Source organism: Mesoplodon densirostris, chromosome 19, assembly GCF_025265405.1.
Source record: "Mesoplodon densirostris isolate mMesDen1 chromosome 19, mMesDen1 primary haplotype, whole genome shotgun sequence".
Lineage (NCBI taxonomy): Eukaryota > Metazoa > Chordata > Mammalia > Artiodactyla > Ziphiidae > Mesoplodon > Mesoplodon densirostris.
The window spans coordinates 18,374,084-18,400,046 of record NC_082679.1 but is presented as its reverse complement, the minus strand read 5'-3'; the positions used below and the strand labels follow the sequence as shown (position 1 = coordinate 18,400,046).

The 25,963-nt window shown below is 39.9% G+C and overlaps 2 protein-coding genes across 2 annotated transcripts in view; one reads left to right on the top strand and one right to left on the bottom strand.

Annotated features, from left to right (window-relative positions):
- Positions 1–1,405: 1,405 nt before the first annotated feature.
- SLC7A9 (solute carrier family 7 member 9) overlaps positions 1,406–25,963 on the bottom strand; it is a 32,582-nt gene continuing 8,024 nt past the window's right edge. The window contains exons 9-12 of the mRNA XM_060083663.1: positions 12,733–12,829; positions 11,586–11,735; positions 3,328–3,502; positions 1,406–1,470 (exon numbers count right to left, since the gene is read on the bottom strand). Coding sequence (XP_059939646.1) covers positions 1,406–1,470; positions 3,328–3,502; positions 11,586–11,735; positions 12,733–12,829 — 487 coding nt within the window. The remainder of the gene's footprint in view (positions 1,471–3,327; positions 3,503–11,585; positions 11,736–12,732; positions 12,830–25,963) is intronic.
- LOC132479933 (NF-kappa-B-repressing factor-like) lies at positions 21,634–24,205 on the top strand. Its single transcript, XM_060083662.1, is given in 3 exon segments — positions 21,634–22,892; positions 23,102–23,421; positions 23,424–24,205. Coding segments are annotated over 3 exon segments (2,346 nt in total). The 5' UTR covers positions 21,634–21,648.

The following is a 25,963-nucleotide window of genomic DNA, read 5'->3' as shown; positions in this document are numbered from 1 at the left end:
CAGCCAGGCCTCCTGAACTGCACTGGCTTTCCTTGAGATTGTTAGCCACCTGCAGTGTGTGCTCGGTTGTATTGTTTCTTTCGTAAAACAGCACACAATAATAGCAAGCAGTAGAGCTGCACAAACGTGTGTTGCCCACGTACAAATGGTGGCGTCCTGCTCTCGGAGAAGATATAATACTGATTCTCTCGTGTGGTTCACTAACGGCTAAGTGAAAGCATTGGGCAGAGGAGGGTACGTGTTTAAATTTCAGTTTCTTTTTTCAGACATTTACCGTTATTTGAAGTTCTGAATAGCATTTTGTAAGACATAGGACAGTGGCTTGTGAAATGTAAACAATTACTAATTGCTTTTTTTGTTCTCTACTATTAATATGCACTGATTTCACGTTTTGGGGAAATTTCTGAAATGCACGGTAAAAGTACTTTCGTCTCTGTGCTTCTAAAATTGCTCACATACTTAGTAAATTTTGGTGTGAGTGTCTTCTGCAGCATATCAATAAAATTTCAGTGTTTTCACAGAAATGTTACTTTTTTCCATTTTTTTAGACTGTATTTTGTCAGGAAAATCCATGAGTGCCAAATGCAAAATAGAATTTTATACATCACACTTTCTGGTTTGACCGAAATGCCAGTGAAGGCTGTCAGGGAACCTGTGATGCTGAGCCCCTTGTGGACACAGGCTGCAAATGGTTCCGGACGGCCAGCTTTGCACTGGGGGCCTTGACATCCAGCCTGGGACAGACCTGCTACATACATCCTAGGTGAAATATGGGTATAGGTAGTAAAGCATTTGTACTTTAGTATTTTAAACTACTGCGGCCTCTCCCATTGCGGAGCACAGGCTCCGGAAGCGCAGGCTCAGCGGCCACGGCTCACGGGCCCAGCCGCTCCGCGACACGTGGGATCCTCCCGGACCGGGGCACAACCCCGCGCCCCCTGCATCGGCAGGCGGACTCTCAACCACTGCGCCACCAGGGAAGCCCCTGTACTTTAGTATTTTAAAAATCTATTTCAATCAAAGCAAAAGTTCCACCAATTTTATATTTTTATATATATATATATGTATGTATATATATATACACACACATATGCACCTTTCTGATCACTGAGTTTAAAGAATTCCCTTTATTGAAGTAGGTGTGATGTGCCCCTTGTTAAAAAGTCACCGTGTAGTGGGGGCCATTCTGACTCAGCCCTTCCCTGGCCACCAGCCTTCTGCTGGGTTACATCCTCACCTGCTAACTTCAGCAAACACCCACCCAGAGAACTAAGGATAGCTAAAAATAACAGTATTATACACATGTGATTTCTTAAGAAAAACATCAGGAAGAAACAACCACAAATATTGCTTACAAAAATAAATTCTTCACAGCTTAGACTTGGCCACAGGAGGCTGAGCTTTGTTACTCTGGAGCCTCCTCTGGGGGGACGACTTCCATCAGCATCTGAAGGTGCATGGTGAGAGGCCCTGGAGGGAAAAAGTGCAGTCAGAAAACCGTAATTTAAAATCAGCTTCGCCTTGCTTATCAATGAGCAGTGGTACTATTACTACTCCTTGGTGATGTGTCATATCAGAGCCTGTGCTCAGGGGACACAGGTGGGTAGAGGTGGGCAGACCCATCCTGGGAGCTACGGTGGTTCTTTGGAGATAAGTTATTTCCCATTAAAGCATTAGGAACCTACTAAATATTTTACTGCCACCAAAACATTTACAGGAAAAATATGAATGACTCAGTTATATGTGTATATTTAACTACCCCTGACCAAAGATTGAATGTTGGGTCTGAAGTCACTAAGTCTGCATCTTGTTTAAAATACAGGTTGTTAATTCTTTTTACCTCCTTAATTTTAACTTCTTATTGGTTTCTGTAGGGAACAGCTTGGCTAAATATTCTAAAGCTGAGAAATAAGACATATTTCAGGCCTTTAGGTTGTAAGTCATCCTAGCTAGATTCTCTGTCCGTATGATCAAATGCAAGTCCATTTTCAGAGGCATGGGGGAAAGTGGCTGTTTCTCAGGTAGTGATACACCTTTTCTTTCGTTTCTATAGTAGTGTCCCTGCAACCCGTCTCAGCTTCGGGCTTAGATCAGTGTGAAGAGGTTAGGGGTAGGGGGAGCTATTTCAAGAAAGGGGAAAAGTCCTTGGGACATAATATAGCCATATTTGGTTTTGCTATCCCTTTGTTAACGAACGTGAAACAGATTCTCTGTCTCTTACAACACCCCTGTCAGGTGAGAGGTGGTACCAGTTTCACAGGTGGGGACACAGGCAGAGGGAGTGGAGGCAGGCATCCCCGTCACTGGCGGCTCAGTCTAAATGGAGTCTCAGGGCCAGCTTCCCCCACTTCCAGTTGGGTTTTGCTCTTTGCTACCTTGTACGTCTCCCTAAGTTGTATGCATCTAAATAAAAAACCACATAGGGGTGCCTGAGGAATGACTGTACTTCCCTGGTGAGAACGAGCTGAAGGAGAAAGAAGGCAGATTTTTCATCACGTTTACTCAAATACTAAGTGGCTGCTGTATAGATCCAGGATTAAATTGTACACAGCCCAATTCCTGCCTCCGGGGAACTCATGTTTAGGGTGAGGGAGACCAGGCAAGGCTGTGGATCGCTGTTGGTCTGGTGAGGGGCTCGGGAGCCTGGCAGGCTTTTGTGGATGGAGTTCCTTGCAGCTGGCTGTGCCATGTAGAATATAACATACCCTTGGGTGTACTTCAGGGTCCTCTGATGTACTCTGCCATCACTGCTTTCTTTTTCAAAATGAAAATGGCTGATATCGCTAAACTTTTAAACAACTTTCCTAAAATACACAAGGAATCGGTACTGCTGAGTGAAAAGCAAGAGCCGTGGCCTTGGTGTTGGAAGGCTCTGGCCCTCGTCCCAGCTGTCGCATTTTGGACGTCTCTGGGATGCTGCTGAGACCCCCAGATGATGTCCGGGGATCAGGCACAAGGCGGCAGTGCTTTGGGTATGGGATGCACAACAGTGTGAACGTGGATTGTCACTACTGACCCGTACACTTAAAAATGGTCAAGATTTATGTTATGGGTATGTTACATTTGAAAAAAAGAAAAAACCGGTGCTTCCTTTTCCTACTTGTTCCAGGAATTGATGGGAACAAAGGAAGAGGCCACAGGTGGACCCCAGAGGTGTCACACTGAGGAGAACAGGTCACGCCTCCTCCCACAGAGGAGATGAAATCTGTTAGCTGCGCAAGACCCTGTGATAAGAAGGTCCTGGTAGAATCGGGACCGATGAGGCTACAGGATGTTGGGCCTGTCTCTCTTTACTAACAGCAAAGCAGTCCCTCAGGTGATACTTACTTGAGATTTTCTGAGCCCATCCAAACTTATAGTGGACAAAAAGGAAATAAAATATAAGGCCGCTCAGCATAAATAACACACAGTAGAGATACTCCCATGCAGGTTGGCTGATGATTGGGGCCAAAACCAAAAACACGGATAAGAGAGTCACCAAGATGGGGATGACAATGGGCACCTGTAGGCCAAACAGAGTGGTGTCATGATTTGGCCATGTGCATTCATTTCTTTTTTGAAATTTTTCATTCAAAACAAAACACTTGACAGAAAGAAGAATATAATGAACCCCGTGTACCCCTCCTCCAGTTTCAATCATTTGTAAGTAAAATTGCCAACCTTATTTCATCTTTTTCTTTTCCCTAGACTGTAAAGAAAATGCCATCATGTCATTTTACCTGTAAAACACGCATTATACGTCTCTAACTGATGATGACTTTACTTTTAACGTGTTTGTCCCCTCCTCTCTTTATCTCGTCATGAATTCGTAGGAATTGGGTGGTTTGTCCTATACAACGTTTTCATTTCTAGCTTTGCCCCTCTGTCCCTCTTGTTTCCTGTAAACCAGTAGTTAGCTGTGGAGGCAAGAATGCGTTGTAGCTGGAGCAGTGCACTTCCTCTTGTAACACATCACGAGGCACTTAAGGTCCGATGGTTACACTTGTGAATCCCTAAAGTCAATCAGTGGATTCAGGGGCTGGAGAGGAATCCAGTCCCAGCAGATCTGGATTCACCCATTTCTCCAGGGTGTTTGGTAGGAAAGGGTATTTAGAAACCGTAATCTGGGTGGTTGGGAGTACTCGGTGTTCTTTTACAAGGACAGAAAAAAAATTTTTTTTCAAGAAGGGAAAAAAAATTCATAAATTTCTACTGAGTTTCTGTTCAAATGTAAGATTGCACTTTTTTCCTTACTTTCTCTAGACTTACGCCTTCTTTCCTTATGCTTCTGAAAATCTTCTCAATGGCTTTCACATAATTACTTATTTTATTTATCCTACAATGTGCCTATAATAAACTTCAAAATAACTGTACCAATACTACCACTGTAAGTAGTAGTATGAAGTTTAAGATTTTTTTGCAGTTCTTTTTAACTGCACAGTATAAACCACAAAGGAGATGCATTCAAAGTCCTGCACTTTAATATCAGTTCTAGTGATTACATTTTCTGTGTGGTTATGTCATCTGCTCGTTACAGAGGAAGGCTTCTTTATCCCCATTTGTTTCTAGTTTTTAGGGATTTGCTTTTTCCCTTTTTTATTTGATTTTTTTAATATTATAAATTTTTTCTCAATTTTGCTTTATTCTTCCATTATTTCTCTTTCAGAATAAACACATGCGTATGCACAAATGTACATACGCATGTTCATCTTCCACTCCTCTTACATAAAAGGCAGCAAATGCATAACACAGTTTTGCACCTTGCTTTTTTCCATTAATATATTCCAGAGAGTCACACTACTGTGTAAAATTACTCATCCATTTTTTGTACTGTTGCACACCACTCTACTTTGTGGATGTACCAAAACTTATTCAACCAGTCTCCCATTAATTGACATTTGGGTTGTGTTGAACCTTTTGCTATTACCAATTAATGCAACAAGTAAGCTTATGTATATTTCATAGTTTTGTCGACTTCACTTAGGGATAGATTACCTCAAAACAGGATGGCTGGGTCTAAAGGTAAATGCATATGTAATATTGCTGGATATTGCCAGGTTTCCCTTTGTAGTGGCCATACCATTTGTATTCCACTAGCAGTGTTGGAGAAGGCTGTTTCCCCATAGCCTCTCCAATGGAGTGTGGCCAAGCTTTGGGATTTTTGCCCATCTGATAGGCAAGAAATGGTATCTCGTTAGAATTTTGGTGTGCGTTCTCTTATAAGAAACAAAATTGAGTTTGCTTGGGTTCATTTGTTTCATGTTTAAGTGTCGTTGCATTTTTTTCATTGAACTGTCGTTTTATTTTCTTGTGTCCATTTATATCTTTTGTCCATTTCAATTGTTAGTAACCCCCATCTTAATTTTAGTAACTCTTTAAATTAGGGATATTTATCCTTTTTTGTGATATTATTGCAAATATTTCCCCCAATATTTTATGTATATGTGTTTTCAACTTCTCTTTTTTTGAATGCATTCATTTTTATTTTGGGGTGGTTATGGTTGCCCCTTTTTTAAAAATTACTCCTTGATTTTGAGTCATGGGAGAGGTTTTCTTCATTCTTGAATTACAAAGCAATTTATATTCATGCATCAGCACCATGATATTTATTTATTTATTTATTTATTTATTTATTTTGCGGTATGCGGGCCTCTCACTGTTGTGGCCTCCCCCGTTGCGGAGCACAGGCTCCGGACGCGCAGGCTCCGGACGCGCAGGCTCCGGACGCGCAGGCTCAGCGGCCATGGCTCACGGGCCCAGCCGCTCCGCGGCATATGGGATCCTCCCAGACCGGGGCACGAACCCGTATCCCCTGCATCGGCAGGCGGACTCTCAACCACTTGCGCCACCAGGGAGGCCCAGCACCATGATATTTAAATTTTAGAATCTATATTTTTTTGAATTTTTGAATTTTATTTTTTATACAGCAGGTTCTTATTAGTTATCCATTTTATACATATTAGTGTATACATGTCAATCCCAATCTCCCAGTTCATCCCGCCACCACCAGCCACCACCCTTCACCCCCCCCCCACTTTCCCCCCTTGGTTGGTTCTCTACATCTGTGTCTCAATTTTAGAGTCTATATTTTAATATTTTTCTTATTTTTAGATTTTCCCTGGCTATTTTTGCTAGTTTGTTCTTCAATATGAACTTTATAATCAACTTGTCTAACTCCAGGAAAAAAAATTAGATGGTGTTTTTTATTGCGATCTCATTAAACATCTAAATTAATGATGCTGAGTTTCCCTATCCAAGAATATGATGGATTTCCATTTGTTCAAGTTACCTTTTCGGTCTTTCAGGAGAATTTTACTTTTCTACTGTGATGTCTAACCTCTTGTTAAGTTTATGACTAGGTGTTTTTTGGTTTGGGGAGGAGTTCTCTTTCATTATCTTTTAATTGGATATCATTTTTATAAATGAAGGCTATTGATTACAGTGTGTTAGTTTTATGTCATATTACTTCACTATATTTTCTTATAGTTTTTTCTTTGATCCTTTTGGGTTTTCCAGATGCACAGTTTTATTTTCTTTGAAAGGAGAAAGTTAGACTTTTGAAAGTCTTTTCTAATTCTTATGCTCCACATTGCTTTCTCTTGTTTAATTGCCTTGCTGATATCTTCAGAACAGTGTTAGCTGGTAGCAGAAATAGAAGGAAGGCATTTTTGTCTTCACCTTGGCAGAGATCTCTCTAGTGTTACCTTATCAATTAAAATTGCTTTTTTGCCATAGGGCGTGTTTGTGTGTGCGATCATGCCAAGGAAAAGGTTATAAATTCCTATTTGTGTTTTTATCACTAATGTATGTTGAATTTTATCTGGTTTTTGGCAACTGTGGGAGGTGATCATAGGGGGTTTTACCATAGGTATATTAATATGATGAATTATATCTCCATGAATTAAATCCAGTTCATTCTAATCTTCAGCCACCCTTGCACAGACTTGACTTAGTCGTGATGTTTTTAATATAATTGGATTATATTTGTTAAAATATTTTATTTAAGATTTTTATATCAATATTCAAAAGTGAGATTGGTCCGTGATTTTCTCTTCTCCCCTTTTTTGTGCTATCTTTGCAAGGTTTGGTATCAGTGTTATAGTCCATAAAAATAATTTGAAAAATCAATAAAACATCCTGTAGCTTACCTTAAAAAAGAGAGAGAAAGCATAAACACACAAATAAGAAACAAAAATGGAGAAATAATCTCCAGAACACAGGAAGTTTTTTTAAAAATCATAAACTATTTTGTACAACTCTATACAAATAAATTCAAACACCTAGGTGAAATGGACAGTTTTCTAGGAAAATATAGTTTACTAAAACTAACCCCAGGAGAATCTGAATTCATGGTGAAATTCTAAAAATCAGATAATCCAGTTAAGTGCTTTCTTTATGTTTATTAATTCCTTCTATATCCTTTTGGTTTTCTTTGTTCTTTCTTGTGCCCGTTGAGTTGCCTATTTAATTTGTTTTCGTTTTTGTTGATGTAAGTAATGTAGTGGAACTTCCTCAAAGTGCCGATCATAGATTATATGTCTTGTTTTCATTATTGTTATTTTTAGGAATTTAGGTACTTTCATTTCCTATTTCCTTTTGGACCAAAAGGTTTAATTTTTAAAATTAATTTCCTGTTTTATTGCATTATAGTCAGAGAATGTGATCTGTATCATTTCTGATTTTTAAAAAAATAAATGTACTTATTTTTTATTATTTATTGTTTTTGGCTGCATTGGGTCTTCGTGGCTGCGCGTGGGCTTTCTCTGATTGTGGTGAGCAGGGCCTGCTCTTTGTTGCGGTGTGCGGGCTTCTCATTGCGGTGGCTTCTCTTGTTGCAGAGCACGGGCTCTAGGCGCATAGGCCTTAGTAGTTGTGGCACGTGGGCTCAGTATTGTGGCTTATGGGCTCTAGAGCACAGGCTCAGTAGTTGGGGCGCATGGGCTTAGTTGCTCCGCAGCATGTGGGATCTTCCCGGACCGGGGCTTGAACCCGTGTCCCCTGCATTGGCAGGCAGATTCCCAACCACTGTGCCACCAGGGAAGCCCCATTTCTGATTTTTTTAATCAGGGTTTTTCTTTGTGGTATTAAAGATTGTCAGTGGTCAGACCTGTTCCATATGCACTGTTTGCTATTTGGGGGATCCAGAATTTGAAATGAATCTGTAAGATATACCTTGTTACGTTTTTATAGATCTGCAGTCACTTTTACTAGTGATGTGCCTGGATCTGTCTTGTTCTGAGAGAGATGTTTTAAAGTCTCCTATTAGTGTGTGTGTCTGTTTCTCCTTGTATTTCCTATAGTTTGTTTCATAAAAGTAATTACTGTGTGGCATGGTGAACAGGTTTTCATAACTGTTATCTCTTTATTGTGAATTTTAGCCTTTTGCATTACTAAATGGTCTTTGTCTTGTGTTTTGGGCCTGAGTGCTTGTCTGATAAGATCACAACCCCTGTTTTCTGTGTATTTTCATTTGCTTGGTTTTTCTTTGCCTATCCTTTTACTTTGCATTTTTCACAGCTCAGTAAACCTGCCTGAAAATTTTTTTCTTTTAATGGCTGATTTAAACCCATTTAAACTGAATAAGCTGGTTTATTCATACAACTGATAAGTTTGGTCTCCATATTGCTTCATATTTCTATATAAAGTATCTTCGACTTACTGTCAGTTTTCTGCCCATAATGAGTGACATTCTATGGGAAAACTCTTACGGGGGCCTACTTCCTTTAAGTGGGAAAATTACCATGTATCATATGAAACCCCAGACTTCTAACCAGTGTTTTCAGATATAACAAAAAACAGTAAATGCATAAATATATCCAACATGTGTTATACCTGGAAGTAAACTGCTTTAAAAATGACTTCCTGGTGACCAATTAGTATGATTGTTAGCAAATGGTTACCTTTAACGCAATAACATGTTTCCCAACATCTGAGACACACGTGCCTCACACTTGCCAATATGCCTCCATACGACTGTGACTTGTGTTGGATTTGGAATGCCATTTGAAACTTTCCTCACACATGTATTAAAAACATTGTATTGCATTTGGGGAATTTAAATATTCATTTTTTCCCATATAACTATCAACTAGAAGTAAGAGTATTAAGAGATTCATAGGTTCTATAAAGTTTGGGGATGTTAAAAATCAATAAGCAAAAAACAGTAACAACAAAAAACCCTAATAAGCATTCTACTGAGAAAATGTCAACCAGGAAGATATTCTCATTTGTTTCCCTATTCGAGTCTTTATATATAGGTTCTTTTATGATATGGTTTCGTGGATGTGTTTGTGGGTATGTGTGTTGGATATATCTATCTATAAACACTATTTTTGTTCTGAGAGTTACCATTATAAATAGTAGGTATTAATACCTTTATCTCCTCTTTTTTAGATATTATCTATAATAAGCAGTAATGAAATAAGCTAGGATTTCTTCTCTTTCCCCCCAGCATCTAATTTTAAATTGTATCCAAAGGCAGTTTTCCTGAGATACTTTCCTTAAGTGGCATACTTTCATATGCTTTCTCTCCCATTTTTGTTGTATTATGTTGTCAGTGCTTAATATTTATATACTGTTTTGCTATCTTTATCTCCCATCATTTAGTCTTAGTTCTTTAATTAAATATATTCACCTTATGCCAATGACTTTTTGGTTTCTAAAGCTCATTCTCTAGTGATTCCTTAGGTCTCATGTAACAATATATGCTTTGAGTTATTTCGTTGGTAACTTTATTCTTCAAGGTCAATTTGACTGGATATAAAATACTTGACTTACATTTTTTTCCTTGAATATCTTAAATAAGTTGCCCACAGTCTTACAGCATGGAGTGTAGCTGATGAGAAGTTTGATGCCTGTATTATTTCCTTTCCTTTATAAGCAAATTGGGGTGAAGGAGGACAGGAAAGGGGAAGTGGATATACCCAAAGCATTTTTTTTAAAGAAACTCCATAGTTTTATCAGAATATATTTCTTTGTTGCCCAGTCTAGTTCGGAAGTGTGTTGGTTCAAGTCCCCGCTCCTTCTGTGGTCTCCCCTCCCACCTTCCCTCCCACTTCAGGAAATGTTTCTTGAATCATAGCTTTTAAGCTGTTGGTGGGAATGTAAACTGATACAGCCACTATGGAGAACAGTATGGAGGTTCCTTAAAAAACTAAAAATAGAATTACCACATGACCCAGCAATCCCACTACTGGGCATATACCCAGAGAAAACCACAATTCAAAAAGACACATGCACCCCAATGTTCATTGCAGCAGTATTTACAATAGCCAGGTCATGGAAGCAACCTAAATGCCCATCAACAGACGAATGGATAAGGAAGATGTGGTACATATGTACAATGGAATATTACTCTGCCATAAAAAGGAACGAAATTGGGTCATTTGTTGAGACATGGATGGATCTAGAGACTGTCATACAGAGTGAAGTAAGTCAGAAAGAGAAAAACCAATATCGTATATTAACGCATACATGTGGAACCTAGAAAAATGGTACAGATGAACCGGTTTGCAGGGCAGAAATTGAGACACAGATGTAGAGAACAAATGCATGGACACCAAGGTGGGGAAGCGGCAGGGAGGTGGTGGTGGTGGTGTGATGAATTGGGTGATTGGGATTGACATGTATACACTGATGTGTATAAAATTGATGACTAATAAGAACCTGCTGTATAAAAAAATAAATATAAAAATTAAAAAAAAAAGAATTCTGTTACTTGCATTTTCTTCTTCCAAGGACTCCAGTTATACATATGTTAATCTCTTTTTTTTCCCTGTCTCCTTACTTCATTATTTTCTCTCAAATCCTTTTTATTTCTGTTTGAGAGATTTTGCGCAGATTAAAAATCTGTGCTACCATAATGATTTTGCCTGCTTGATGCCCTGATTGAGGTGGAACTGCCTGATTCCAGCAGGCTGCTCCATGCCTTCTCTGACTTCAGCAACTTGGTGATAGTCAAGCTACTGTGCCAGAAAGACTTTTAACCAGATTTGTGAAACAACATTCTGAAGCTAAAGACATTATCTTTATTCTTGCTCTAGTTACTGAAGCCCTCTTCTTGCCTACCTTTTTCTTACATCTTCACTTGTTATCATAAGAATAAATAGCACAGGTTTTTTTAAAAAACAAAAACCAAAAAATCCTATAACATAAGCAAAATGAAATACATTCTTCTTCCTCATTGGTATATGGACCCAAACCAGCCATGGAGGGAGGTGGGAAGGAGCCCAAAACAGACTGCAAACACGGACCGTTAGTGGTTGCATGCGTAGGAATGGGTCTGGGCCAGAATCAGAACTCCCCATCGGTCGACAGAAAGTGTATTCATGAGGGGTCCTGGAACTATCAGACCTGGACATCTCACTTTGGTTAGAGAGACAGGTCACAGGTATTGTTGATAACTTTAATAAATTATGAGATGGCTGACTGGATCATAATCTATACTATGAAATGAATTGAAGAGCAAACTCCACTCTAAAGTTTGATGTTCAAGAGAAGAGTCAGGTTGAAAATAGAAAGCATGCTCCTAGAAGTTAAAATAGTTACTTCTACCTAGTTCATTTCAGGAAACCAAAGCCACTTGTGACATTTGGGGAACAACCTACCTTGATAGGCCTTTTCAGTTCTTTCCTCGTAAACCTCATCACAACTAGTCCAAAGACGGTCAAGCCATAAAACAGCCATGCAGCAAAACTGAAGTAATTGACTAATGAGTTTATGTCACCAGGGATGATATAAATGATCGCTATGATACCCTAGAAGAAAGAAGAAGGAAGTCTTAGGTCATTAGTACATGAAAACATTAACCTTATCACTTCACAAAAGATGGAAGAAGCCATTTTTTTCTGTGGATAAACACTTTAATGTGAAAGAACACTCCTATGTATCCCATTATATTTGGGGTTAAACCAGACTGGTGCTATGACAGCTCTTTGAGGTGTGATGAAAGGACTTGGAAAGTTTGTAGCTCTTTTAAGCAGGGGAGAAACAAAATGTGTATGTATGTTGCACCAGCTTCCTAGTTATGAATTTTCCTTCCAGAGAGTTTTCACTGGGGGAAAGGGCCCTGCACCATAAAACCCAGGCTGTCTAGGTCTGGTCTTGACTGTGTTAGCTGCACGGTCCTGGACTTGTAATTCCAAGGGCCTTGTAATTCTGGGTCCTTTTTCTCATCTTCAAAGGGAGTAGGTTGACAGAGAATAGGGGCTCCCTCTGGGGGTGGGAGGAAGAATCTGGCCCTGAGGCTGGGGTGTGGATGGTCCAGAGGTGCCCAAAACAGTTGCATACAGCCGAGGACTATCCCTCACTGAGAAATTCCAATCAGAAGATGTCAAACACCTATAATTCACAAGGGTCCCATGACTTCTGAATTATTGGACCGTAATGAGAAGCTGTTGTCATTAGCCACCTTGTAAAATGCCTTATTCTCCTTCCTCATAAGCTAGCGGGTTTTTGTCCAGTTTGTTACCAGGGACTCAGAACATACAAATGTACACGTAAGAAGTGTAGAGGGTACAAGCTCAGAAGATTCAAACAGTGTCCTTCGTGGATAAATTCAGAACAAGGAGCAGAAGTTGGGTAAATTATTTGAATTGTTTTGAACTTTTTTATATACCTATTTATATAACTGAGGGCTGGGGGAACCTCGGTCACTTGAAAATCACTGAGCTTAGTGATCAAGTTTACTTCATCATCCAAACTGAGGGACCCTCTGCCTTAAGGGGGTGTTTTTGTGGCAGAATTCATACTTACATAAAAGATGATGGCAGGGGCTGGAGTGAGGCGCTTGACGCTAACATAAGAGAGCACTTTAAGCATGTGGCCTTCCCGGCCTGCAACGTAAACAAGTCTGAAAGGGCAGTAATAAGGAAGTCAGTCGATGAGGGCGAAGGCTGCTGTATGATCACCGAGCAAGTGTGTCCTGAGCATCACTACCCAGGCCACAGAGAAGGGGACTGAGTTATGACCCTGGTGTCTTCAGGTAGGAGTCTAGCCTCTTGAGATGACTGCGTTTTGCAGAAGTAAGTGAGGTGATTAAATGCATCTTAGAGGAATGCATCCTGGTGCAGTGGGGTCACCTGTGGGGGGTGGGGTGGAGTGGGAGGTTGAGGAGCCCCTTTCAAGGAGGAGGTACCTGATCTGAGTCCTGAAATCTATGCAAGAAACAAATGTAAAAACTAGTCCAGGGCCTATGGACCTCAGTGCTTGGTGCACCTGACAGAAACCAACACAGACATGCCTTGCACTTCCTAAATCCAAAGTCTGTATTTTAAAAAAATCAGAAAATCAAGGGTGAGTCAGCAGATGCAAACATGGCCGAGCCACCCCGTCCACCGCCAAGAACTTCTGATGATTCAGGAATCTGAAAAGCTATCTTTAAAATGGTAAAGGGAAAGGAGAGCTAAACAGAATTCCTAAGGAAACAAAAAGTTACTTTAATTAAAAATTTAATCAACAACAGACAAATACAAGTGAAAAAAGTAAAAGCTAGACTGCATATGAAGCATAGAGAAGTGGAAAATGTAGACATGAAATTAAGAGAAGAAACCTAGGAAGAAGCTCAAGTATATTGAATGGAGTAAGAAATTCAAAGAAGAGCAGAGAGCCTTTACACAATCAAAAAACGCTGAGCCTTCAAACTGAATCCTGTTCTAGACAAAAACATACCCAGATATAAACATTAGAGTGGAAGGGAAAAAAATTTAAGCTACTGAATTTAAAAGATAGCTACAAAATTAGGACAATCAGAGCAACAGCCATCGCATGAGAAACACTTTCAAAGTGATGAGGGAAAATTGATTTGACTTTCAGATTAGAATACTACACAGCTAAACTATCATTCAAGACTACTGGCAAAATACATTTGTAGATAATAACTGTGAGACATTTACAGTTCTTCAGTCCTTGTTGGAAACTATTAAAAAATCTACGACCAAAGAGGACACTGAACTGAGAAGGAATTGATTGAAGAAGCAACATTAAGGAAATAGCAGTAAAGCCCATTTGGTATGTATGTAAGTATTGGATTTTTTATTTCTGTCATGATGGACTTTTTTTGGAGGGTTGGTTGGGATTATAAACAAGGTGTAGCTGATACACTAGATGATATGAAAGGGAGAGCCCTTGCAAGAGAGGGAAGAGAACTGAGATACTGATAGGCTCTACTAGGTATTCATGTTAAATTTTAAAGGTAATTGCTAAAAGAATAGAAATATAACTTCCATCCACATCAGCGGAAGAAAAAAAAGGAATAAAGGACATTTGATGGTTAATAAATCAGGGTAAGATTTTTTAAGCCAAGAAAACACAAAGGAGTATGTTAGAAATTAATCTAGCAGTAATCACATCCAGTGTGATCGGATTCCACTTGCCCAGCTGGAGACTCTCGGGTTGGGTTTGTTGAAAGAGACACAAGCCACAGCCCATGACACTGAAAAGTAGACAATAAAAGGGATGGGACATGTTACCAAAAGTAGCAGCCTGAAAGACAGCTGATTCAGCAATATCAGTATCAGAATTTAAGGCAAAAGAGGGAGTATTCCTACTGAAAAAGAGAACAGTCAGAAGATATAAAAAACAGAAGTCCTTGCAAATATACAGTAAAGGTAGAAAATCAACCATGTACAAAGCTAGTAGGAAGGTTAAAAGACAAAAGTAGTAAAACCATCTATATCCACAATAAGCAGTTAAAAAATACACAAAACAATTAGATGTAAAACATGTCAAAAACAGTAATCGTAAGGGGAGGAATGTACAAATGCAGGGTTGTTAAATGCATTTGAAATTAAGAGATCAGCAACTTAAAATAATCATATATATATATATATATATATATATAGTTTGCTATATATAAACTTCACATAAATACAAACCAAAAATCTATACTACATACACACATAAAAAAGAAAAATGAATTAAAACATAACACTAAAGATAGTCATCTAATCACAAGAGATGAGAACAAAAAAGGAACAAAAAAGACCTACAAAAACAACCCCAAAACGAATAACAAAATGGCAGTAAGAACATACCTATCAATAATTGCTTTAAATGTATATGGACTAAATGCTCAAATGGAAAGACACAGAATGGCTGAATGGATACAAAAACAAGACCCATATATGTGCTGCCTACAAGAGACTCACTTCAGATCTAAAGATACAGATTGAAAGTGAGTGGATGGAAGAAGGTATTCCATGCAAATGTAAATCAAAACAAAAGCTGTGTAGCAATACTTATATCAGACAAAATAGACTTTAAAATAAAGACTGTTACAAGAGACAAGGACATTACATAACAATCAAGGGATCAATCCAAGAAGATATAACAATGGTAAATAAATGTGCACTCAACATAGGAGCACCTAGATATATAAAGCAAATATTAACATACATAAAAGGAGAAAATGACAGTAACACAATAATAGTAGGGGACTTAAACACCCCACTTACATCAATGGACGGATCATCCAGACAGAAAATCAATAAGGAAACACTGGCCTTAAATGACACATTAGACCAGATGGACAATATATACAGAACATTCCATCCCGAAACAGCACAATACACATTCTTTTCAGGTGCACATGCAGTGTTCTCCAGGAGCGATCACATGCTAGACCACAAAACAAGCCTTGGTAAATTTAAGAAAATTTAAATCATAGTGAGCATCTTTTGTGACCACAATGCTATGAGACAAATCAACTACAAGAGAAAAACTGAAAAAAACAGAAACATGCGGAGGCTAAACAATATGCTACTAAACAACCAATGGATCACTAAAGAAATCAAAGAGGAAATCGAAAAATACCTGGAGACAAATGAAAATGAAAACACAATGATCCAAAATCTATGGGATGCAGCAAAAGCAGTTATAAGAGGGAAGTTTATACTGCCTACCTCAGGAAATGAGAAGACTCTCAGACAACTTAATTTTACACCTAAAAGGACTAGAGAAAGAACAAATGAAACCCAAAGTTAGTAGAAGGAAAGAAATAATAAATATCAGAGCAGACATAAATGAAATAGAGATTAAAAAAGAAAAATAGAAAAGATCAATGAGGGACTTCCCTGGTGGCACAGTGGTTAAGAATCCACCTGCAAATGCAGGGGACATGGGTTCAAGCCCTGGTCCGGGAAGGTCCCACATGCTGCGAAGCAACTAAGCCCATGCGCCACAACTACTGAGTCTGTGCTCTAGAGCCCGCAAACCACAACTACTGAGCCCACATGCCACAGCTACTGAAGCCCACATGCCTAGAGCCCATGCTCTTCAACAAGAGGAGCCACTACAATGAGAAGCATGTGCACCACAATGAAGAGTAGCCCCCACGTGCCGCAACTAGAGAAAGCCCATGCACAGCAATGAAGACCCAATGCAGCCAAAAATTAAATAAATAAATAAATTTTAAAAAAGGAAAAGATCAGTGAAACTAAGAGCCATTTCTTTAAAAAGATAAACTCAATAAACCTTTAGCCAGATTCATCAAGAAAAAAAGAGGGCCCAAATCACTATCATCATAATTGAAAAAGGAAAAGTTATCAGCGACACCACAGAAATACAAAGGATCATAAGAGATTACTATGAACAAGTATATGCCAATAAAATGGACAACCAAGTACAAATTGACAAATTCCTAGAACTGTACAATCTCCCAAGACTGAATCAGGAAGAAATAGAAAATATGAACAGACCAATTACCAATAATGAAATTGCATCAGTAATTTAGAAAAGTCCAGGACCAAGTGCCTTCACAAGTGAATTCTACCAAACATTTAGAGAAGAGCTAACACCTATCATTCTCAAACAATTCCAAAAAATACAGAGGAATGCTTCTGAACTCATTCTGTGAGGCTAGCATCACCCTGATACCAAAGCCAGACAAAGATCTCACAAAAAAAGAAAATTACAGGCCAATATCACTGATGAACATAGATGCAAAATTCAACAACCACTTATGACAAAAACTCTCCAGAAAGTGAGTAGAGAGAAAACACACCTCAACATAATAAAGGCCATATATGATAAGCCCACAGCTAACATCATACTCAATGGTGAAAAGCTGAAAACATTTCCTCTAAGATCAGGAACAAGACAAGGATGCCCACTCTTGCCACTTTTATTCAACATGTTATTGGAAGTCCAAATGACAGCAGTCAGACAGAAAGAAAGAAAGAGAATGAAAGAAAGGGAATCCGAATTGGAAAGGAAGAAGTAAAACAGTGACTGTCTGCAGACAACATGATACTATACATAGAAAATCCTAAATACACTACAAAATAAAAATAAAAATAAATACTACTAGAGTTTATCAGTGAATTTGGTAAAGTTACAAGATACAAAGTCAATATACAGAAATCTGTTGCATTTCTATACACTAACAACAAACTATCAGAAAGAGAAATTAAGGAAACAACAGCATTTACAATTGCATTTAAAAAAAAGAATAACACACCTAGAAATAAACTTACCTAAGGAGGTAAAAGACCTATACTCAGAAAACTATGAGACATAGATGAAAGAAATTGAATACAACACTAACAGATGGAAAGATACACCACGTTCATGGATTGGAATAATTAATATTGTTTAAATGACCATACTACCCAAGGCAAATCTACAGATTCAATGCAATCCCTATCAAAATACCAATGGCATTTTTCACAGAACTAGAACAAATAATTTTTAAATTTGTATGGAAACACAAAAGACCCCAAATAGTCAAAACAATCTTGAGAAAGAAGAACAGAGCTGGAGACACCACACTCTCTGACTTTAGACTATACTACAAAGCTACAGTTTTCAAAACAGTATGGTACTGGCACAAAAACAGACACACAGATCAATGGAACAGAATAGAGAGCCAAGAAATAAATCCACATGCTTATGGTTAATTAATCTACAACATAGGAGGCAAGAATATACAATGGAGAAAAGACAGTCTCTTCAATAAGTGGTGCTGGGAAAACTGGACAGCTACATGTAAAAGAATGAAATTAGAACATTTTCTCATACCATATACAAACATAGACTCAAAATGGATTAAATACCTAAATGTAAAACCAGAAACCACAAAACTCCTAGAAGAAAACATAGGCAGAACACTCTTTGACATAAATTGTAGCAAGATCTTTTTGGATCTGTCCCCTAAGGAAAAGGAAACAAAAGCAAAAATAAACAAATGGGAACTAAATTTAAAAGCTTTTGCACAGCAATGAAACCACTGACAAAACAAAAAGACAACCCACTGAACGGGAGAATATATTTGCAAATGATATGATCAATAAGGGGTTAATATCCAAAATATATAAACAGCTCATACAACTCAACATCATAAAAACAATCTGATTAAAAAATGGGCAGAAGGGCTTCCCTGGTGGCGCAGTGATTGAGAGTCTGCCTGCCGATGCAGGGGACACGGGTTCGTGCCCCAGTCCGGGAAGATCCCACATGCCGTGGAGCGGCTGGGCCCGTGAGCCATGGCCGCTGAGCCTGCACGTCCGGAGCCTGTGCTCCACAATGGGAGAGGCCACAACAGTGAGAGGCCCGTGTATCGCCAAAAAAAAAAAAAAAAAAAAAAAAAAAAAGGGCAGAAGAACTGAATAGATATTTTTATAAAGAAGGCATACAGATGGCCAACAGACATGAAAAGATGTTCAACATCACTAATCATTAGAGAAATGCAAATCAAAACCACAATGAGATATCTATCACCTCGCACCTGTCAGAATGGCTATCATCAAAAAGACCACAACACATGTTGGCAAGGATGTGGAGAAAAGGGAGCCCTAGTACATTGTTGATGGGAATGTAAACTGGTGCAGCCACTGTGGAAAACAGTATGAAGGTTCCTCAAAAAACTAAAAATAGAGGAACTTCCCTGGTGGCGCAGTGGTTAAGACTCTGTGCTCCCAGTGCAGGGGGCCTGGGTTTGATCCCACATGCACGCTGCAACTAAGGGTTCATGTGCCACAACTAAGGAGCCAGAAAGTCGCAACTAAGGAGCCCATGAGCCGCAACTAAGGAGCCCGCTGGCTGCAACTAAGGAGCCCACTGGCCGCAACTAAGGAGCCCACGTGCTGCAACTAAGACCTGGTGCAACCAAATAAACAAATAAATAAATTAAATATTTTTAAAAAACTAAAAATAGAATTATCATATGACCCAGCAATTCCATTCCTGGGTATATATCTGAAGAAAACAAAAACACTGAAGAAAACAAAAACACTTAATTCAAAAAGATACATGGATTTCAATGTTCATAGCAGCACTATTTACAATAGCCAAGCTATGGAAGCTACCTAAGTGTCCATAAACAGATGAACAGATAAAGAAAGTATGATATACATATATACACACACACACACTTACACACATATATACACAATGGAATACTACTCAGCCATAATAAAGAATGAAATTTTTCAACAATGTGGATATAGCTGGAGGGTAGGTATTATGCTTAGTGAAATAAGTCATACAGAGAAAGACAAATACTGTACGCTGTCACTTATATGTGGAATCTAAAAAATAAAACAAACTAGTGAATTTTTTTTTTTTTTTTTTTTTTTTTTTTGCGGTATGCGGGCCTCTCACTGTTGTGGCCTCCCCCGCCGCAGAGCACAGGCTCTGGACGCGCAGGCTCAGCGGCCATGGCTCACGGGCCCAGCCGCTCCGCGGCATATGGGATCCTCCCAGACCGGGGCACGAACCCGTATCCCCTGCATCGGCAGGCGGACTCTCAACCACTTGCACCACCAGGGAGGCCCCAAACTAGTGAATTTAACAAAAAAGAAACAGACTCACAAATATAGAGAACAAATTAGTGGTTACCAATGGGGAGAGGAAAGTGGGGAGAGGTTTAAGAGGTACAGACTACAATGTATAAAATAAGCTACAAGGATATACTTACTGTACAGCACAGGGAATATAGCCAATATTTTATAATAACTATAAATGGAGTATAATCTTTAAATATTGTGAATTACTATGTTGTACATCTGGGACTTTTACCCGTGGGACATACAGTATTATAAATCAACTATACCTCAATAAATTTTAAAAAAACAGGAGCCCATGAAACATAGGAGGCAAAGCTTGACAAAACTACTGTGCGTGCATAAGATTGAACAGTCAAGGTACAAGCTTAATGATAACATAAAAACCTAGAAGTTAGTAGAATACACATTATTTTCAAGACCATGGGAACACTTATAAAAATGGCAGTAAGCCACAAGGGAAGTCTTAAAACTTCTGAAGAAGTAATATTGTAAAGATCACACTTTCTGAGTACAATACAATAACATCAGAAGTCAGGAATACACAGGCCAAAAAGACTCATTTTTAAAAACTACTTTTTGAACTTTGAAAAGATATAAACATAGTATTAATTCCCAGAACAAGTCAGTGAAACTGGGAGGAAAGGAATTGCTAGATGGAGGGGAGGCTTAGACTCAAGATGATGCTGTGAATTCACTCTTTAAATTCCGTCAGTTCTCCACAAATCAATATATAAATTCCATGCACTGAAGATGCAAGCATGACTTTTCGGAACTGGACAAAATTACTGTAAGTGCACCTGGAATGCTAAACAGGCAAGGAGAAGTCTGATGTGGGAGCACCAGTCCTACCAGATTTTACATTACTGAAGCTGTGAAACATGTAATAAGTAAGATAATAACACAGGAGAATATTTAGCAGTGAAACAAAGTGAATCAAGTACATTGGAATGATAATGCTGGATTTCAAACCAGCAGGAGAAAGGGTGGACAACAGGTAAATGTTTGGGGAAAAAAGTGAGATTTATGCCTCACATCAAGACGCTTTCTAGATTGATCAAAGAGCTAAAGTAAAATGCCAGAAGAAAACATAGGTGGGCATTCTTGAAAGGAGAGAGGAAGGTCTGTTTATGTGAGATAGAAAACTCAAAAACCAGTTAGCAAAAATCTTAGATTTGACCTCATAAAAATGATATCCAACATAATTCAATATAGCACAAGTCCCTGGCCAACCCCCAAGCTGCACAGGTACATAACTATATAAAATTAACTCAAAATGGATCATATACCTAAATGTAAGAGCTAAACCTAATAAACATTTAAGATAAAACAGAAGAGAAAATCTTTGTGACCTGGCGTTGGGCAAAGGTTCTTAGATATGACAACGAAAGCATGACACATGAAAAAAAAAAAAAAAAACCTGATAAACTTTGTCAAAGTTAAAAGCTTTGGTGTTCAAAAATACCACTAAGAAAATGAGAATAGCTCACAACCTCGGGGCTGCACGCGGGTAGGTAGACTAGAGGAAGGGGAGCAAAGCGTGCTTGTGTCTTTTTTTTTTTTTTTTCCTTCCCAGTGCACTGCGTGAGTCTGCGGGTAGCCGGAGGTGCGGAGCGCGGGGCCTGGCTCGGCCTCCCCGGCGCGCGTGTGACTGCGGCGGGTGCCCTCCTCCTGCTCCTCCACGAGTTGGAGGAGTGCAACGGGCGTGCTCCCGGGCTGCCGGGACGCGAGCTCGTGCTCGCCTTTTCAGCGGTCGCCCGTCACGCACACACTCCACTCCCCTGGAAGTTGGTCTTGGCGCCTCGGTGTGCCCCTCCTCACCCGGCCCCTCCCACCGACCCCCGTAGCGAGTCGGCTTCATCCCTGGGGTCCCTGCTTGGGCGCGGAGAAGATGGCTGGCGGACGTCTGCTGCTGGAGGGCGACTTCCTGTCGCCGCCGCCGCTGCCGCCGCCCCTCCCACCGCCCCTGCCCGAGCCAATGCTGGAGCAGTGGCGCTGTAGCCACGAAAGTGACCGGCAGTGGGCCCTGCGGCGCAGCTTCATCTGTCGGCACCTGCACAGCTATCCCGGGGCTGCCCTAGACCAGCTCCTCGCGCTCTCCGCTGCCTGGACCAACCACGTTTTCCTGGGCTGCAGGTACAGCCCACGCTTGATGGCAAAAATTCTCCAAATGGCTGAAGGTATTGATATTGGGGAGATGCCTTCATATGATCTGATGCTGTCCAAACCTTCCAAAGGTCAAAAACGTCACCTCTCAACATGGGATGGTCAAAATCCTCCTAAAAAGCAAGCCGGTTCCAAATTCCATGTGAGGCCTCGTTTTGAGCCTGTACATGTTGTAGCTAGTAGTTCAAAAGATGAAAGACAGGAAGATCTTTATGGCCCTCAAACAAAAGAGGTAAATGAACAAACACATTTTGTCAGCATGCCAAGAGACATCTACCAAGATTATAGTCAAGACTCTTTCAGCATACAAGATGAAAATTCTCAGTATTGTGATTCATCAGTATTTATTTTCACAAAAGACCAGCCTGTAACAGCCAACATGTATTTTGACGGTGGGAACCCTGCCCCCAGCAGCACATCACAGCAGGCAAACTGCCAGTCAGCTCCTGAGCCTTCACCATCACAGGTATTTCCTGAGTCAGTGGTAGCTGAGAAGCAGTATTTTATTGAAAAATTAACAGCAACTATCTGGAAGAACCTTTCTAATCCAGAGATGACTTCTGGATCTGATAAAATTAATTACACATATATGTTAACTCATTGTATTCAGGCATGTAAGACAAATCCTGAATATATATATGCTTCTTTAAAAGAAACCCCTCCTGCTGACATCCCCCAAAATGAAAAACTTCTAACAGATGGTTATGCTTGTGAAGTTAGATGCCAAAATATCTACTTAACTACAGGTTATGCTGGCAGCAAGAATGGTTCCAGGGATCGAGCTACTGAGCTAGCTGTAAAACTCTTGCAGAAACGTAGTGAAGTTAGGGTTGTCTGACGGAAATTCAAGCACACGATTGGAGAGGACCTCGTGGTGTGTCAGATTGGCATGCCTTCATATGAATTTCCTCCAGCTCTGAAACCACCAGAAGAGCTGGTGGTGCTGGCTAAAGATGCTTCTGGGCAGCCGTTTTTTTGTGGTTTTTTTTGCGGTACGCGGGCCTCTCACTATTGTGGCCTCTCCCGTTGCGGAGCACAGGCTCTGGACGCGCAGGCTCAGTGGCCATGGCTCACGGGCCCAGCCGCTCTGCAGCATGTGGGATCTTCCCAGACCGGGGCACGAACCCGTGTCCCCTGCATCAGCAGGCAGACTCTCAACCACTGCGCCACCAGGGAAGCCCTGGGCAGCCGATTTTTAATGCTTCTGCCAAACACTGGACCAATGTTATCCTTACAGAAAATGCAAATGATGCAATTGGTATCCTTAACAATTCTGCCTCATACAACAAAATGTCTGTTGAATACAAATATGAGATTATGCCAAATTGTACATGGTGTTGTCAAGTGTTTTTGCAAGATCGCTGCTTAGCTGAAGGTTGTGGAACCAAAAAAAAAACAAGTAAACATGCAGCTGCTGATGAGGCTTTGAAAATCCTTCAAAAAACACAACCCACTTACCCATCTGTCAGAAGTTCACAATGTCAAACAGGCTCTTCACCAGGGGATCTGGGAAGAAGAAAGATGTAAAGGATCTCGTAGTTTATGAGAATTCTTCAAATCCTGTGTGCACGCTGAACGACACAGCTCAGTTTAATCGAATGACAGTTGAATATGTCTATGAAAGAATGATGGGACTCCGATGGAAATGCAAGGTGATTCTAGAGAGTGAAGTAATTGCAGAAGCAGTTGAAGTGAAGAAAACTGTCAAATATGAAGCTGCTGGGGAAGCTGTGAAAACCCTCAAAAAGACCCAGCCGACTGTCATTAACAACTTGAAGAAAGGAGCTACTGAAGATGTGATTTCAAGAAATGAAATTCAGGGTCGCTCAGCAGAGGAGGCTTACAAACAACAGATCAAAGAAGATAACATTGGAAATCAGCTGCTGAGAAAGATGGGTTGGACGGGTAGTGGTTTAGGTAAATCTGGTGAGGGCATTCGGGAGCCAGTCTCTGTCAAAGAGCAGCATAAGCGGGCAGGGCTTGGTCTTGATGTAGAGAGGGTAAATAAAATTGCCAAGAGAGATACTGAACAGATCATCAGAAACTACGCCCTCTCGGAGAGCCACACGGATTTAACTTTCTCTACAGAGCTGACTAATGATGAGCGGAAGCAAATACATCAGGCTGCCCAGAAGTATGGTCTTAAGAGTAAGTCTCATGGGGTGGGCCACGATAGGTACCTGGTGGTAGGTAGAAAAAGACGGAAGGAGGATTTACTAGACCAGCTCAAACAGGAAGGCCAAGTGAGGCATTACGAGCGTGTGATGCCTCAAGCAAATTGAGATCTTACTAATTTATTTTGTAAATGCCTAATGAGGCAGATTTGTGAATTAAAGAAATGCTACATGTTCTGGGTGCAGAGTATATTCATTCTTAAGATGTTTCACCTCGTTCATTTCATATAGTGCTTTATTAGCTATTGGAACTTGAAGAATTCTGTCCACTTGTATTAGCTTAATCCAGCAGATAATATTGTGCAGTTACTGTTTGTGTCTTTGATATTGCTGTGTCCCTCAGATTTTAGTAGTTTGTACAAAGCAAGAACACATATCCAAATGGAATTTCACCCCGAGGAAGAAATTCCCATTTTAAAGGGCATAGCACAGCAATTGGCAAAAATATGTAAAGTTGATATTGACTACAGTAAAACTACAGTCTTAATTCCACACTTAACTGAAAATGTCAGGTCATTTTGTATTATTTTCATCTTTATGTGAAGCCAGTTATAGAATGTTTAATAGTAAATTGTGTTGTACGTGTAAATGTCCTTACCAACTAAATGATGTAAAACTTTCTTAAAGTAATTTTAGTGTTCATTTATTTATAACTTCTACCATGCGGTTTCCAGAATATTGGAAGTGATATACTGTATCTTGTGATATATGAGTGTTAACAAATTCTAGTCTTCATGCTGAGAGAGCACTACTTGAGAGAGCAATTGAAAAGTTCCCAAACTTTGATTCAGTCTGAAGAAAGGAAGCTGGAACTGTCTGTTCTTGGTGCCTTGCAGAGAGACTCGCAGCAACTCTCCGTTATAGCTTTCACATGATTGGGGTGTATAGCACATGCAAGGTGGCCACCGCTGTGGTGGAGCTTGGCAAAAGACTGAAGATACATTGGTGCTTTGATGAAAAGGTTAGTTGGTTGGTCCCTCTCTCAAAAAGCTTATTTAGCCCCCAAAGCCAACTTTGTAACATATTTAAAACTGCTATTTTTGCTTATTTCTGGAATGTAAAAAAAAACTGTATGCTTCCTGAATAAAAAGAAGCCAAAGCTGATCAAAAAAAAAAATGAGAATATAAGGCACAGACTGGGAGAAAATACGTGCAAATCAGATACCTGGTAAAGGATGTATCTAGAATATATGATGAACATGTACAACTCAATACGAAGATAAAAGGAAGCCCAATTTTTAAAATGGACAAAAGATTTGAATAGGTATTTCACCAGAAGATATACGAATAGCTAATAAGCACACAAAAAGATGCTCAGTATCATTTGTCATTAGGGAAATGCAAATTAAAACCACAATGACAGGGGTTCCCTGGTGGCGCAGTGGTTAAGAATCTGCCTGCCAATGCAGGGGACATGGGTTTGAGCCCTGGTCCAGGAAGATCCCACATGCCACAGAGCAACTAAGCTCGTGAGCCACAACTACTGAGCCTGCGCTCTAGAGCCTGTGCTCCGCAACAAGAGAAGCCACTGCAGTGAGAAGCCCACGCACTGCAACGATGAGTAGCCCCCACTCACTGCGACTAGAGAAAAGCCCGCATGCAGCAACAAAGACCCAACACAGCCAAAAATTAATTAATTAAAACAAAGAAACACAGTGACATACTAATACCCAGTGGAATAACTTTAAGCAAAAGACAAATACAAGTGTTGGTGAGAATGTGGAGAAACTGGAACTCTCATGCATTGTTTACAGAAATTAAAATGGAGCAACCACTTAAAAAACAGTTAAGCAGTTTCTTTAAAAGTTAATCACAAAGTTACTACATGACCCAGCAATTCTATTCCTAGGAATCTACCCCAGAGAA